Source organism: Calcarisporiella thermophila (assembly GCF_041956535.1).
Source record: "Calcarisporiella thermophila strain CBS 279.70 unplaced genomic scaffold VTP21scaffold_7, whole genome shotgun sequence".
Lineage (NCBI taxonomy): Eukaryota > Fungi > Calcarisporiellomycota > Calcarisporiellomycetes > Calcarisporiellales > Calcarisporiellaceae > Calcarisporiella > Calcarisporiella thermophila.
In genome coordinates this window covers 1,098,263-1,112,583 of record NW_027192197.1, presented here as the reverse complement: position 1 = coordinate 1,112,583, position 14,321 = coordinate 1,098,263, and the positions used below count along the sequence as shown (strand labels likewise).

The 14,321-nt window shown below is 52.4% G+C and overlaps 9 protein-coding genes across 9 annotated transcripts; 5 read left to right on the top strand and 4 right to left on the bottom strand.

Moving 5' to 3' along the window:
- Positions 1-313: 313 nt before the first annotated feature.
- VTP21DRAFT_10760 (uncharacterized protein) lies at positions 314-978 on the top strand (the record flags this gene model as incomplete). The annotated part of the gene is made up of 2 exons (XM_069390132.1): positions 314-473; positions 542-978. The coding sequence occupies 2 exons, from the start codon at positions 314-316 to the stop codon at positions 976-978; spliced, it is 597 nt and encodes a 198-aa protein (XP_069253383.1).
- A 574-nt stretch (positions 979-1,552) lies between these two features.
- On the bottom strand, positions 1,553-1,889 carry VTP21DRAFT_10759 (uncharacterized protein; the record flags this gene model as incomplete). The annotated part of the gene is made up of 2 exons (XM_069390130.1): positions 1,553-1,670; positions 1,753-1,889. 2 exons carry the CDS (start codon positions 1,887-1,889, stop codon positions 1,553-1,555), a joined length of 255 nt encoding a protein of 84 aa, XP_069253382.1.
- A 469-nt stretch (positions 1,890-2,358) lies between these two features.
- Positions 2,359-3,504, bottom strand: VTP21DRAFT_10758 (uncharacterized protein; the record flags this gene model as incomplete). Its single annotated transcript, XM_069390129.1, has 2 exons — positions 2,359-3,222; positions 3,409-3,504. The coding sequence occupies 2 exons, from the start codon at positions 3,502-3,504 to the stop codon at positions 2,359-2,361; spliced, it is 960 nt and encodes a 319-aa protein (XP_069253381.1).
- A 771-nt stretch (positions 3,505-4,275) lies between these two features.
- Positions 4,276-4,692, top strand: VTP21DRAFT_10757 (uncharacterized protein; the record flags this gene model as incomplete). The annotated part of the gene is made up of 1 exon (XM_069390128.1): positions 4,276-4,692. The coding sequence occupies one exon, from the start codon at positions 4,276-4,278 to the stop codon at positions 4,690-4,692; it is 417 nt and encodes a 138-aa protein (XP_069253380.1).
- Positions 4,693-4,924: 232 nt separating this feature from the next.
- Positions 4,925-5,533, bottom strand: VTP21DRAFT_10756 (uncharacterized protein; the record flags this gene model as incomplete). Its single annotated transcript, XM_069390127.1, has 1 exon — positions 4,925-5,533. One exon carries the CDS (start codon positions 5,531-5,533, stop codon positions 4,925-4,927), a length of 609 nt encoding a protein of 202 aa, XP_069253379.1.
- A 752-nt stretch (positions 5,534-6,285) lies between these two features.
- VTP21DRAFT_10755 (uncharacterized protein) lies at positions 6,286-8,662 on the top strand (the record flags this gene model as incomplete). Its single annotated transcript, XM_069390126.1, has 3 exons — positions 6,286-7,134; positions 7,252-8,549; positions 8,617-8,662. The coding sequence occupies 3 exons, from the start codon at positions 6,286-6,288 to the stop codon at positions 8,660-8,662; spliced, it is 2,193 nt and encodes a 730-aa protein (XP_069253378.1).
- Positions 8,663-9,263: 601 nt separating this feature from the next.
- VTP21DRAFT_10754 (uncharacterized protein) lies at positions 9,264-11,427 on the top strand (the record flags this gene model as incomplete). The annotated part of the gene is made up of 6 exons (XM_069390125.1): positions 9,264-9,301; positions 9,390-9,414; positions 9,489-9,972; positions 10,096-10,461; positions 10,560-10,800; positions 10,923-11,427. The coding sequence occupies 6 exons, from the start codon at positions 9,264-9,266 to the stop codon at positions 11,425-11,427; spliced, it is 1,659 nt and encodes a 552-aa protein (XP_069253377.1).
- A 516-nt stretch (positions 11,428-11,943) lies between these two features.
- On the bottom strand, positions 11,944-12,947 carry VTP21DRAFT_10753 (uncharacterized protein; the record flags this gene model as incomplete). Its single annotated transcript, XM_069390124.1, has 5 exons — positions 11,944-12,220; positions 12,281-12,348; positions 12,411-12,501; positions 12,566-12,665; positions 12,734-12,947. The coding sequence occupies 5 exons, from the start codon at positions 12,945-12,947 to the stop codon at positions 11,944-11,946; spliced, it is 750 nt and encodes a 249-aa protein (XP_069253376.1).
- A 219-nt stretch (positions 12,948-13,166) lies between these two features.
- VTP21DRAFT_10752 (40S ribosomal protein uS3) lies at positions 13,167-14,236 on the top strand (the record flags this gene model as incomplete). Its single annotated transcript, XM_069390123.1, has 3 exons — positions 13,167-13,199; positions 13,446-13,765; positions 13,843-14,236. The coding sequence occupies 3 exons, from the start codon at positions 13,167-13,169 to the stop codon at positions 14,234-14,236; spliced, it is 747 nt and encodes a 248-aa protein (XP_069253375.1).
- Positions 14,237-14,321: the final 85 nt, after the last annotated feature.

Sequence of the window (14,321 nt, the reverse complement as noted above, 5' to 3'; positions counted from 1 at the left end):
AACAACGAAGGATCCCGCTACTAGCTAGGAGGGCAAAGCATGCAGCTTACAAACCGCCTCCCATATGAGAAGTCGGCTGGAGCCTTGAGAAGAGAAAGGAGACTGCGAAAAACTAAGTTCATATAAAGTTCAAACGCTCTCTCCCACCGTGCAACCTAACTAGCCCTATATTTCATGTGGTGCTGTTTCGAGCGCGGAAGCAAGTACATTTCCCCCGTTTCTCCTCCCATACCCGCAAGCTCCTCTTGGACATCTTTCCTCTCCTTTCCCACTGCATACTTGCTCCTTTCTCTTAATTGCATTGAGCTCCACAATGCTCCTCCAACCCATCCTTCTCTTGGCCTTGATTCCGACTTTTGCGCTTGCAAATACATTCACCGCCTATGCGGATCTGGTGAAACGCCAGGACACCACCGTCGACTCGAGCCCGGATGCGGGGAATGACTTGGCTTGCGTGATGGAAAAGTGTCAAGGTAAATTCCACATTTAACTATTCCCCCTTGGCTGCTCTGCCGCATGGCTGACGGTAAGACGAGAACAGGCTATATGACCACCATTACTAACTGCAGCCGCTCCTCCAATTCTACCTCGGAACCTTTGGTCAACATGGGCAAATGTCTATGTGAAGCCAAGGATTTCACCGCGCAATACAGCACCTGTTTCAAGGGATGTCCGGGGGGCAGCCTCACGACCACCATCCCTCCGCCCGAAGAGCTTGAGAAGAGTTGCCAAATGCTGAAGGAGGGCAAGCTACCGCCCGCGTTGGCGGGGACGGCGGCGAGCAACACGCCCACCCCAGAGTCCAATCAGCAGAGGCCGACGCAGACCAGCGCCAATTCCGCCAATTCCGCCCCGGTTGCATCGGGGAGTCCCACAGCGGTGCCGGGCAAAAGCCAAGCAAGCGGGGCTGAGACGAGAAGAGGGGCTGGGATGGTAGCCGTAGTGGTGCTCTTAGGCACCTTGCTAATAATGGTGTAAGATGAGGGCACGACATGTAATCGAGTTGGTTGTTTGGTCATTTATCCTATTTATTAAATCGATTTCCCCCATATTTGAGGCATTTGATCCTTTGTACCTGAAACAGTCGGGGAGCGTGGGCCAGCATCTCGATAATCTAAGAAATTTCCAAAGGGGGAGGCGTGGCAGGAATTAATAAAAATGGGGGAGTCGAGAGGACTCGAGGGGTTTCGTGAGGAAATGAAAAAAAAAAAGACCCCAAGGAGGGCCATATGAAAAGAATAGTTTATTATTCTCTAGTAGAATAGGATCCGGAAAACCCTCCCCATGATAAATATAAGATAAATAAGGGAATGCAACCTATTACCACCCGGAGACGAGAGCATTATGTGTGTTTTGGAAAGAGCGGAAAGCGGGATAGCTACACGAATAGGAAGTAGGAAATATCGGGGATAATTCGGTAAATAATAGATAAACACATAAGGTAAGGAGACATGATCTAAAGACATGGCAGCATTGGGTTGAAGGAGAGATAGATAAAAATAAACAGTGCGGGTAGGCAGAGTGGGAGGAATATACACAACGCATGGCAGAGCTAGAGCACAACGCAGCATCCTTCTCTTTGGGGGCTGAAGGGATCTTCCCGTTTGTCAACGGGGCCCCAGATCGAGGGCACTAGCGGATCGCGTGTTGAATTGCAGTATTTGATTAATCTGATAGGCGCAAAGATGGTCATTAGTATGTTCTCCCGTTGGAGCCATCAAGCAACAAGGGTCTAGACACGACAACACTTACGATTCGCTAGCCTCGGAGACCCGTATACGGGGGAGTTCCAAGTACTCCTGTAATCGCTGGGTATGCTCGGCGATGCGCTTTAGCTTTGCCTCGGAAAGCTGGTTAAGATTGGTCTTTTTTCGTTGGGGAGCGCTCATCTTGCACCAATGACACTAAGAGTCCCAGGCTGGATCGCAATGGAAAGGAATGGCAATGATGGACGAAACAAGCCGGCAAAAAAAGAAAATTGAGCGGCGAAAGGACAAAAAGATTTCCCACATCGCTTGTACCACCGGCGTTGTCAAAGCTTATTTTTACACCACTCTTGCAGGGGCCGGGCGGGCCAAAATTTGGAAACCGGAAAATCCACATTTCGATTCAGCCGGGGCTCCAGGCGGTCGGGGCCGGGCCAAAATCACTTTCTGGGCTTGGCCCACACTGGGGAGGTCAAGGAAGATTTGGTTTAATAGCACAAGTCAAGAAAGGAGGAGAGGAGACAATCAGGGGGGGGGGGGGGAAGAGGGGGAGGAACGGGATCAATGAGGGGGGGTTAATGGAACAGATGTCAACATTCTAGAGGAAAAATGGATTGATGAAAATACAGGTTATCTAATCAGATGGGAGTGCTTAGAGAAGCGTCTCCCCGAGGCAGCAGCGTGTCAAGGAGCACCCTACGGTGACCGTCTGGTAGACGGCGTCACTGTCGGCGAGCGCAGGGTTGACTTCCACCAAGTCCACGCCCACCAGTAGGCCGGTCTCGCACAGGGCCTCGCAGATGTAGTGGCCCTCTCTGAAGGTCAGACCGCCGCGCACGGGAGTGCCGGTGCTGGGGGCGACGCTGGGGTCCAACGCATCCACATCGAAGCTCAGGTGGATGGGTCGGTCGCGGTTGGGATTCACGTGGTCGAGGGCCATCTCCACCACGCGCCCGATGCCATACTTGTCCACCTCGTGCATCGAGAAGGCCTTGATGCCGTGCTTGCGGAGAATCTGCTTCTCCGGAGGGTCGACGTCACGGAGACCGATGTACACAATACGGTCGGGCCTGAGCACGGGGCGAATCCACTCGAACTCGGGGACGGTGCCCGCCAAGCCCATCAGGAAGGACACCGGGCATCCGTGCAAGTTCCCGGACTCGGTGGACTGCGGGGTGTTGATGTCGGCGTGTGCATCCACCCAGATCAAGCAAGCGTCGGGGTGGGCCTCAAACACGCCGGACACGGTGCCCATGGCAATGCTGTGGTCGCCTCCCAGGGTGAGGACCAGATTGCCCTTTTTGGCGTGGGCCGCAACGCGGCGGGAAACCTCCTGCGTAACGCGGGAGACGTAGCGGGGGTTCTTGAGATTGCCAATCTCGGGGTCAGACTCGGGCTTCAATTGAGTGTAATCCTGGTGGCCATCGAACTCCACCTTCCAGTCGAGATCCTTTAGCTGGTCAATGAGCCCAAACTCGACGAGACGCACTGGCCCCTCCTCCACACCGCCCTTGGGCTACCATAAAATAAACACAAAGTAAACATAAGGGTAAGCGTCTCATTTTTCCCACGGTCATAATTTGCTTTGCTCAGGGCAGTCATCCGTAAACAATGCGCTACATCAACCCAGTGATATAGGACGCAGAGACGAAAGGTGCGCCAACAGGGCAGAGCCCCAGAGTCAAAGCAGGGGATACTGTACCTGTCCGCCTGAGAAAGGAACACCGACGATGCCGACGATCCTGTCCTTGAGGAATTTGAAGTTGTGCTCGCTAGTATATTGCTGTTCATGGACCATTTTGAATGGGGAGTGGGAAGAAGATCGATTAGAGACGTTAACTGAGACGAGAGACGAAAGAAGAAGAAAACGAAAAGAAAAGTCTAATGGTAATTAAATACTCCTTATTAATCTACAAGCTTTCTATAGAGAAAAGAGAGCAAAGGAGGGAACAAAACGTACGATGGCCGCAAAGTCTTTATTTTTTTCTGCTGCTGACTTACTTAACCACCGCACAATCCTATTGGACGTGCTTAAATACGAAAACCAAGGAAATTCCTTCCTTGAGTTTCTGCTTGAAACCGCAGTAACGCTTTCAGGTTAACCCAAGATTATGGGGTTGACTCTACGCTGGTTTGGATCTGATTGCGCACCCGCCTCCATGTTCCCCAATTTGCAGCCAGGGCAGGACTCGGGCGGTGTTGTCGGCTGGTCGCCTGAGAGCAGGCTGGTCTCAAAAACCAACCGATTGAGAATGAAATGCCTGCAATAAAACAACCCTATACATTGAGCCGATGTAGGTTAACGTTTGCCAACATACGTCACATTGGCTGGCCAAGAAGGGGAGGTGACGTTGATCACGGAAAAATGAAATGAAAAAATGGCGCACCGCCGTGATTGGTGAAAAACCCGCAATACAGTTTCTTTTACCCTCTCCACCCCCCCCAGTTTAAATCCCCCCTTCTTTAATTTTTATCCGCAAATTTTTTTTCTTCCTCATTTGTGTTTGCTATTTAACGGCCTCCTCCGCCTCCTCTTCCTTGTCTCCAGCTGACACATATCCTTTCCGTAATGCCTTCGCTCACCGACTCGCAACTCGCCGAATACAAGGACGCCTTCGCCATCCTCGACAAGAACAAGGACGGTCGAGTCAACGCCGCCGACGTCAATGCCCTTCTTACCTCGCTCGGCAAGCCCACCACGGAGATTTCCTCCAACACCGACATGAATGGATTCCTCGATATCATCAAGAAGCACCAGGAGAACGAGAAGAACGACTCGGAGGCTTCATTCCGTGAGGCATTCGCCCTTTTGGACAAGAACGGAGACGGCCAGATTTCCGGCGAAGATCTCAAGGAAGTCATGAGCGTGCTTGGCGAGAACTTGACTCCCCAGGAGATCGAGGACATCTTGAGGGAGGGTGATGTTGATGGGGATGGGCTTATCAACTACGAGGAGTTTGTAAAGATTATGATGACTGACTATTGATTTTCATGTATGTAACCTTATTAATTAGAATGTTTTCCTCTTGTTTTCTCCCATTCAAAAGTTTAACTATATAAATATGCACAAGTATATATATACATATATATATATATTGATATATCTATGCTATACTGTGGAAAGTGTGCTCTATTGAAACCAAGGTCTAGCTGAATAAGCAGCGGAAAGAGAATAGAAAAGAGAGAACAGAAGCCTTGTCTATTATTCGTAGTCCATGTCATGCTTTTTTCGACATGCCAATCCCAACTCTCCACCCCATACTCTGCAGCTTCTTCACAAGCGGCGGGGTAATGGCTGCTGTGAGCCCCAGACGCAGGGGCACCAGGAGCTTGTGGATTCCATAAGCAATGGCGAAAACAGTCCAGACTGACGGCTGGCCATTGCCCTGGGCTTTTTCCTTCTCGACAACAGCTACAGCCTGGTCTTCCTCATGGCTGTCGCCCCCGTAAAGCTTCTTCCAGAAGCCCAGGTTCTCCTTGCACCAGTCCTCGATCTTAAGGACGTGTTCGCCCCCTGCAATCTGCAGAATTGCAAAAGTCGCCCCGAGATCGATGGTGGACACGCCCATGTACACCACCACGGACATTGGGCCATATTTCTTCATTAGCTCTTTAAATTTACCGGGTTTTGAGGGTTTGTCAACTGTGGATTGGGGAGACGATGGGGATGGGGGTGCAGTAGAATAGGATCGACGAGGAAAAGCATTGCCCGATGTAGGAGATCGGCGGAGCATAATGGGCTGACGAAGACGGGCAAGAGGATAGCGAGGGGTAACCGGGAGAGTGCGCGGGGCTGCGCGAAACAAGGTTTGTGCCGAAGCCATCATTATATGAAGATGCAGAGGGATAAGAATGGTTCCAGAAAATGAAATTTTAAAGAGCAAACAACTCTCGCCAAGCATGTGGCTTAATAATTCATCCTTATGGATTTCTCAGCTAGGCAAGATAGCGCTCGACAGAGAGGGCCGTCTAGCGATACCCTAGCACAAGGCACATATCGTTGTTATCATCCTCCGCGACAGCATTACCATGGAGGAGAGGCAACGTGCCCATCGCCAAGAGGAGAAGGAAAGAGCCTCCGCTCTCTTCCTCTCTTTTCCCTTGTCTGCATCTTTTGCTGGAGAACACGGCCTTTCAGCCGTGGGGGGCGCTGGGCAAGAGCAAGGACGAAGGAAGGGCTTGGGCGGGAGAGTGGAGGCAATCCAGCAGGACCCCCCACGTTGTAGACTTCTGGCTGTGCTCGCTCTCAGCTCTCGACATTCACGTGGGGAAATAGAGGATGAATTCAGTAAAATAAACTTTGGAAATTCGAAATTGACTTTTTCGTTTCACACAAGAGCACTTCATTTAGAGCGAGGTCGTGATTCTCTCATTCCCTAGAATATTTCCCGGCTCTCCCTTTTGTCACCCCATCCTACCCCATCCCGCTCCTGCTACTTTGCCAATCCATTCTCATTTGGAGGATCGGCTGTCAACCAAATCGTATTCTAGTCTATATTCCGATATATTAATATAAGGTGGGTGCGATCGAGGGCGATTGCGGTGGTGGTTCCATCTAGACTTACTAGTTTAAAATAGGATGGGAATCTGCACCTATAGCAAGCATGCCAAACTAATCACGGCATGTTATCCGAAATCGCCTGCGGAAAAAGGCCCTAAGCCGAGCGAGCTCTCGTATCTTACCTTTTACGCCTCCAGTCGTCCCGCGAAACTTCTCAAGGTGGGCCGCTATCTCGAGCGCAAAGTAGCGCGCGACACCGTGAAGGAGAGAGTGACCGACAATCAAGTCTCCCTGGACATCCTCAAGGGACTTATGAAAGAATGCAAGCGAGATCTAAACTTATTCTCCGGCAACATCGTCAATGTGTTATTGGTGATCACGGGGAGCCTTAGAATGAAGGCTCTCTGGCCTCGTGCCGCCGACATTTTTACCTTTCTAGTGCAAAACACCGACAAGCTCGCGCTGAGTGTAGACACACAGTTTGCCGAGGCCTGCAAGCAAGTGCTGTCCATCTTTTGTCGATTGGCGCTGGACAGCGATGAGAAATCCGCTTCTGCATCTCGACTCGTGGGCCTAAAGGCTGTGTATGCTGTTGCCCAAAGCGAAATACTCGACCAAGAGCAAGCTTTACTTCAGGCGGCTCTGGGCAACCTCTTCGGGGGTTCTCTTGAGACCATTCGCAAGCGTGCCGCGGAGGGAGCCAAGGTTCCCGACCCGATGGACGAAGGGATCACGGAGGAGGAGATTACTGCAGAAGACACCGAATTGCTTGCACTCGATACCGTGAGGGTGCTGTTTGGCACCCATGATGCAAATCGGCTGCAACGCTGCCTGAAGGTTACGATGGATCTCATGGATACACGGGATACCTGGTGGCCGGCCACATTCGCAGTGGAACTGTCCAAAGTCATCTTGCAATCCCTACAGGTAAAGCTAATAGCCCCCACTTGATTTCACATCGTCTTCCTCCGACTACTCCTTTTCCTTATCTGGCAATTCTCCTTCCGCTGGCTTCCCCCCAATTAACCCCCCTCTCCTATTTAGGCCCAGCACAGCTATCTTCTTGTGCTATGCCTCCTAGACCGCCTCGAAAATGCTCCCATTCTCTCGCCCAAGCAGGCATCCCTCTCCCGCGCTCTCGCCAATGTCCTTCACTCGTCCTCCTTCCCGGGGCTCTCCATCCCAGAAGCCACCAATGCGCTTATCAATGTTCTCCTAAGCCTACCCGGCGAAGCTCTGCTGAGCCCCGAGCTCCACCGTCCCGAGGACGTGAGCGGGGCTACCCTAGCCGCTCTCATTGAGGCCGTAGGCGGCTTGGCCGCCCATGTCTACTCGGATAATCAAGTGGGGGACGTGGTGGGCCACCTGGTGGGCAGGATGCTCGCAAGTCAGCAGCATGAGATGGTGCTGATCTGGTGCTTGGAGGAAGTGGCCAAGGCCAGTGCATTCAAGGAGGGTGGGGAAGAGGCGCCCGCCTTGGGCTCCTGGGCTCCAACGGTCCCACTACTGAAAAGCCGGGACCCTGCAGTGCGCGAAAAATACATCGGCATCCTGCGCTTGTTATGTGGCCAGAAGCACAGCCAAACTGGCTGCACGATGGATGGCTTTTCCCGCGCGTTCCACCAAGTCGTGCTTGAGCTGGTGCCGATCGGGCTGCCTCGCGACTGGGTGGGGGTGGCCTGGGTGCTTGGGGCGCTGATGGATATGGGGCGAGGAGAAGCGGGGGCCGCGGGCGTCATGCCGCTCGCCTTCAAGCTGCAGGAATCGGTGCGAAACGAGGGGGCGGAGCGCCAGGCGGTTGTGCAGAGCGTGGTGGCCGAGGTGTTAGAGTATGTGGCGGATGCGCTAGAAAGCCGAAAGCTCAAGGAGTACGTCGCGAAGGTGAAGGCGGCACGGGTGGAGAGGGGGCAGTGGGTGGAGCTCAAAGCCTTGGAGCAGGCGACGGGTTGGGAGGGGATCCAGGCGGTGCATCCGGTGGATACCTTGTTTGAGCAAGACGACGTGGCCAATGCGCTCAAGTCCGACTCGAAGCTCAAGGACTCGCCAATAACGGTGGAGACCCTGTTGAACGCTAAATTCGGGGAGCGTGTGGACCTCTACCGACGCGCCCAAATCCGCTCCTCCATCGTGGCGCCCATCGTCGAGGCGGGGAGGCTCGCCACGCCGCTGCCCGAGGATGGGTTTGCTAAGGAGGCCGCGATGGAGATAGGGGTGGAGAGTTTGCGCGACGCCCTCGGGGGAGGCGAAAATGCCACCGCAGGAGAGTTCGAGCGCAAGGTTGTGGAGATGGATAGGACGGAGAGCGTGGAGAAGCTTTTGGAGATGATAGATGTGCGCGCAAGGTAAGTTTATTTGCATTAGAATTCATGCTTAGCGCCTGTAGAGAAAGGTGGCTGACGGGCTCGCTAGCAGTAGTGTCGGCTCTTTGGCCAGTCCTCCGTACCGCAGCGCATAAAGTTCTGGTTCTGTATTTCTCAGTCGATACCCTTCTGCCCCAGAGCGTTGACTCACTTGTCTGGCCCTGCCTCTTGCCTCTTTCCCTTGCCTACGTTCTTTAATCCTCCCCAGCCTTACCCCTTCTCTCCCCCCCCCCTCCTCCCTTCTTTCCTTCCCCCGATGCACCCCCTCCTTTCCCTACCCCTCTTCTTAATGTCTTCTTTATTTATTTATTGTTAATCTTGTTTTTGCTCTATCGCTTTTTTCTGGCTGCTCTGTTCTCGACTCTCCTATCGCAGCCTTATCTATCCCAATATATACTAATATTAAAATCTCCCCTAATCGAAAGGATTTTTGTGTTTCTTCCGAATCCAGTGTGGCAGGCTCTGTGCGCATTTCCCCAATTAAGAAGGCGAACCTTAATTATTCACTGGTGCCATCCATTTTGGAAGCAACGGTTATCGCATGCCCTATAGTCTTGCTTCCTTTTTTTTTTCCAAGACATTTTCGTTTCTCTTCATTGTCTGTTCTTTTTTTTCCCTTATATTCTCCATTCCGAAGACTCATTTCTCATTGGCACCTCTCCGCCTCCCCACTGTCATGACTCATAGAATGACACAATGGCCCTTTCACGAATTTTGGTGCACACCATAGCATGGTAATGACGATCACTTTCTCTATTCCGTGTATTGAGATGGTAACTATCGGCCATTTTCCCACCCGGCTCTCGCTCGCCTCCTCTCCAGCTTCGCCGCAATCGGTGGCTTTCTGGTATGTCTTTTTTCCTCCCCATCTCTCTTGGGCATTCGCATTGATCACGCTTATTATCTTCATACCTTCATCAGTTCGGATACGATATCGGCGTCATATCCGGCGTGCTCACCATGGAATATTTTAAAGCTCGGTTCCCCTCTTCCCCTGCCGTCACGGGCGCCATTGTTTCCTCGCTCATGGCCGGCTGCTCAGTGGGTGCCCTTTTCTCTGCTTTTATTGCTGACCGCATAGGCCGTCGCGTCTCCATCGCGTTTTGCTCGATGCTATTTATCATAGGGAGTGCTCTGCAGGGCAATGCCGAATCCTTCTCGCAATTATACGCTGGCCGGGTAGTCGCCGGCTTGGCGGTGGGTGCTCTTTCCATGATCGTTCCTCTGTATCAGTCGGAAATAGCACCCAAAGACCTGAGGGGACGGCTGATCTCGCTGCAACAGCTGGCAATTACCGTGGGCATTGCGGTGAGCTTTTGGATCAACTACTTCACGCAAAAATTGAATGACGACCGGCAGTGGCAGATACCCCTTTTGATCCAGTGCGTGCCGGCTGCAATCCTGAGTAAGTGTTCCCTCTCCCTCCCATCCCCCTCCTCGCCCGCCATTTCCTCCTCTCTCCTCCCTACTCTCCTTGGGTGACCTCTTCTTGGTGGGCTCACCGGATCTGATTGTTCATGATGTTTAGCCGTTGGAACCATGTTTCTCCCCTATTCCCCCCGCTGGCTGGTCGATCAAAATCGTGATATAGACGCCTTGCGCGTGTTGAATATCCTTCGCGATACGAAGGAGGAAGCTCGGCTGGAGTACGAGGAAATCAAACAAAACGTGCAGTTTGAGCAAACCTTTGCGTCCAAGGGCTATTTTGAGCTGTTTAGCAAGGGCCCCGAAAACATTCGGAAGAGACTGCTGGTCGGGATTGCGATCCAAGTGTTTTCGCAGCTCACCGGCATCAATAGCATCATGTACTATGCGCCGGAAATGTTTCGTAACATCGGGCTGCAGGAGACGTCGGCCTCCCTTCTAGCCACGGCCATTAATGGGATTATAAACGGTATAGGCTTGTTCTCGATTGCCAAGTAGAGTGCTTTTTGTCTAACGGAAGGGTGTTCTCCCCCTCTCTCATGTACCGATCCGTGTGCTGGATCATAGTTGTTTTCACCATCCCCGCGGTGCTCTTTGTGGATCGATGGGGCCGTCGCGCAACCCTCATCACGGGTGCCGTTATGATGTGCCTCTCGATGTCCATCATGGGGCTGCTGCTGGGCGTGTACAGTAAGCTCGAGTATTCGCCACAGGAGGATCGCAACATTGTCATCACAACGGTGACCTCCGTCAAACTCACGATTCTCATCTCGCTCTATTTTTTTGTGGCCAATTTCGCGTATAGCTGGTAACTATGTGAGAGTGTATTGACACTTTGGGAGCTTGTGGTTTTACTCTTCTCTTTGCGTTTCCCCTCTTCTTCTTCTCTCTCTCTCTCCCCCTTCCTTCCTCGGTGGGGTTTCTCTCTAGGGGCCCGGGCTGTTGGATTTATCCAGCCGAAATATATCCTCTGCGTATTCGCGCCAAAGCCAACTCCATCACGACCGCCTCCAACTGGATTACCAACTGGGTGATTGGCCAGATGGTGCCGATCATTCTCAACGCCACCACATGGGGACTGTATGCGGTGTTCGCCCTAAGCTGTGCTGTGATGGGCCTGGTGGTCCACTTTTTTGTCCCGGAGACCAAGGGCAAATCCCTTGAAGAGATGGACCTGGTGTTTGGCGGCGAGCTGAAAAACAACGAGTTGGGGCTCCACCATCCGAAGACGGCTGCCGCCACGCTGCAGCAGGTGCAGCACAACCTGGCGCCCTTCTATCTGCGAGATGTGCTCGATAGAATGGTGCGGGATGGCTCGGATTTGGAGCAAGGCGGGGACCCCCTTAGGGCCGAGAGGAGGATGCGGCGAGCCAAGCTGAAGAAGAAGCCGCAGCCCGTTCAAAACCTTAGGTCGACCCTGTCCGATATGTATTAGCTGGGCGGGGTCTTGTATTTTTAGCAACTCATTGGATAACCGTGTGTAAATCTCCCCCCCTCCCATATATATTCATATTCCCCTCTCTGCCGTCAATCTATCTGTATATACATGCCATACTGTTGTTGCACCCCATGAGTAGTTTCCACCACTTGTTAGTTTGTTCTAGCCATGGAGGGGAGCAGCCATTTCGCGGATTTCCCCCCGCTTGGTGTCCTACATGCTCGTTTCACGCTCTTTTTTGCTTTTATTTTTTGCAATACGATACAGTAAAAATGAAATTTAAATATGCCATCCGAGGGTGCAATGGGATTTCTCGTCCTTGCCATCCCTCGAGGACCAGCTCCAAGATAGAGAGGCTTGGAGGGATGGTCTTCGAGGCGGGGCCTATTGGTTAGCCTTTTGAGGGCACTGAATGAAAAAAGGCAAAAATTCATTATGGTTCTTGATTCAGGATGCATGATAAAAAAGCTCGAAGGCAGAATATATTCGGTAATGCTCAAATGTGTGTATATATTACAAAGGGTTCGAGTCGATTCGTTGAAAGTCGTTCATCCACATGTACCTCGAGAACAACACATACAGGTGCCGAAACCACACCAACTGGGAACGGTGGCAACGCATAGCACGCTGGGAAGCTAAAAAGTCGGCGGGAGAGGAGATCAAAAAGAGATCGCTTTGCGAGAGCAAAAAGCTCGAGAGAGAAAGATCAAAGAGGGCGGTATATTTGCGAGCAAGGGAGACTGTGGTGAGGGCGTAGGCGGAGGGGGCAGTATGATTGCGGACAAAATCCCTACCGTTCACTTGGGTTAGAGGGGTGTAGCAAGCGGAGCAGACACACGAACAAACTCACCTGACGCCACGATAGCAGGCGCGATGATTGGGATGTCCCGAGACACCGCCGTCGTCAAAGGTCAGGATCTAGTGGGACGGATGTCCGTGGGTTAGTCTGAGGTCACATGGTAACGAGAAGATCCATTTACGGTGTCAATGTCGTAGCGTTTGACATATTCTCCCACCACCTCGCTGACTAGCTTCTCGCTCCATAGGCGTTTGGGGTTGTCTTGCAGCTCCCTAAAAATGATGTAGTCATTAGTTGATGGTGGACACCCCCATTGCCAAATGTAGATATAGGTACTTATGGTCTATCACAGTGACGCGATCCTCTGTAACCCCCATCTCGCGAAAACTCCTGGCCAGCTCTCTTTTTCGAATTTCTCCAAGTCCATCATGATTACCTGTGGAATTGCAAAAAGCTGCATTAGCCTGGGCGCCATTGGAAGAAAGCCATCAGCAGTAGTAGTACCGCTAGAGAGACACAATCCCCATATCTTGTTTCCCCTTGCTAGAGCAGTGATGGCCGGGCCAAAGAACATGCACTCGTCATCTGGATGCGCAGTGACTATGAGGATGCGCGCATTGGTGATCGGCGGAGCACGACGAGAAAAGAGGTGAAAAAGATAAATGGCAGAGGAGAGAAGGGCTACTGCGTACAGGGGGTAGACGAGGTGCACCAGCATTGGAATCGATCGCACCTTTCGCGTTAGACTCGTGATGATCGCTCGCCCTGAATATGAATCGAGGGCAAAAGCAGTCACAAGCGATTTTCAGATCCCAGAAAGATTTGACTATTGCGCGAACAAATTGCCCGGTTCCTCCTCTTTTACCCTCGATTTTCGAGTGCCATCGCTGCCCGTTGAAAGTGTCATCTTTCTTTGCCAACGCCTCAGAAATACAACATGGCTGCAACACAGATTTCTAAGAAGAGAAAGGTTAGTGAATGAAACTAGGCGGATAGAGGGCTGGAGTGGGAGAATGGATGGTTGGATGGATGGATGGATGGATGGGTGGGTGGATGGAGGAGGAGGGGGAGGGGAGAGAGAAGGAATGAACGCATGTGGCTCTGCCGCCCTCCTTCTCTCCCCGGTGGATATGATCAGGGAATCAATGTGTTCGGTGTCGCCGACCATGGCACGTTCATGATCACGATTATTCATGCTTCCATCCATTTCATATAGTTCGTTGCCGACGGAGTCTTCTTCGCCGAACTCAACGAGTTCTTCCAGCGCGAGCTTGCGGAGGAGGGCTACTCGGGCGTCGAGGTGCGCGTCACCCCTGCCCGCACTGAGATCATCATCCGTGCCACCCATACCCAGCAGGTACTTGGTGAGAAGGGCCGCCGCATCCGCGAGCTCACCGCCTTGGTCCAGAAGCGCTTCCGCTTCCCTGAGAACACCGTCGAACTCTATGCCGAGAAGGTCAGCAACCGTGGGTTGTGCGCCGTGGCTCAGTGCGAGAGCTTGAAATATAAACTGCTGCAGGGTCTTGCCGTCAGAAGGTAACGCTTCACTCTGCTCTTTCCCCCCTCTACTGCTTCCCGCCCGGACTAAACACACTGTTTCCTCTGCTTCACAGAGCATGCTATGGTGTCGTCCGCTTCATCATGGAGTCGGGCGCCAAGGGCTGCGAGGTGGTTGTGTCTGGCAAGCTCCGTGCCGCTCGTGCCAAGTCTATGAAGTTCGTAGACGGGTTCATGATCCACTCCGGTCAGCCCATCAAGGACTACGTCGATGTGGCCATCCGCCACGTCTTGCTCCGCCAGGGTGTGCTTGGTCTCAAAGTGAAGATTATGTTGCCTTGGGACCCAACAGGCCGCGTTGGCCCCAAGACTCCTCTTCCGGATGTGGTGACGATTCTCGAGCCCAAGGAGGAGGCCCCCATCTCGGCCCCCACCTCCGAAGACTTCCAGCAGCCCGCTGCACCCCAGCAGCAGCCTGAGGAGGCCGCCGCCCAACCTGGCCAGCTCTAATCCCGCGCTCTAGTTGATGTTCCTTTTTATTTTCTTTTTCTTTCTCTTGTCGTTAGTGTGTTCTTTTGGAAAATAAAAAAAAATA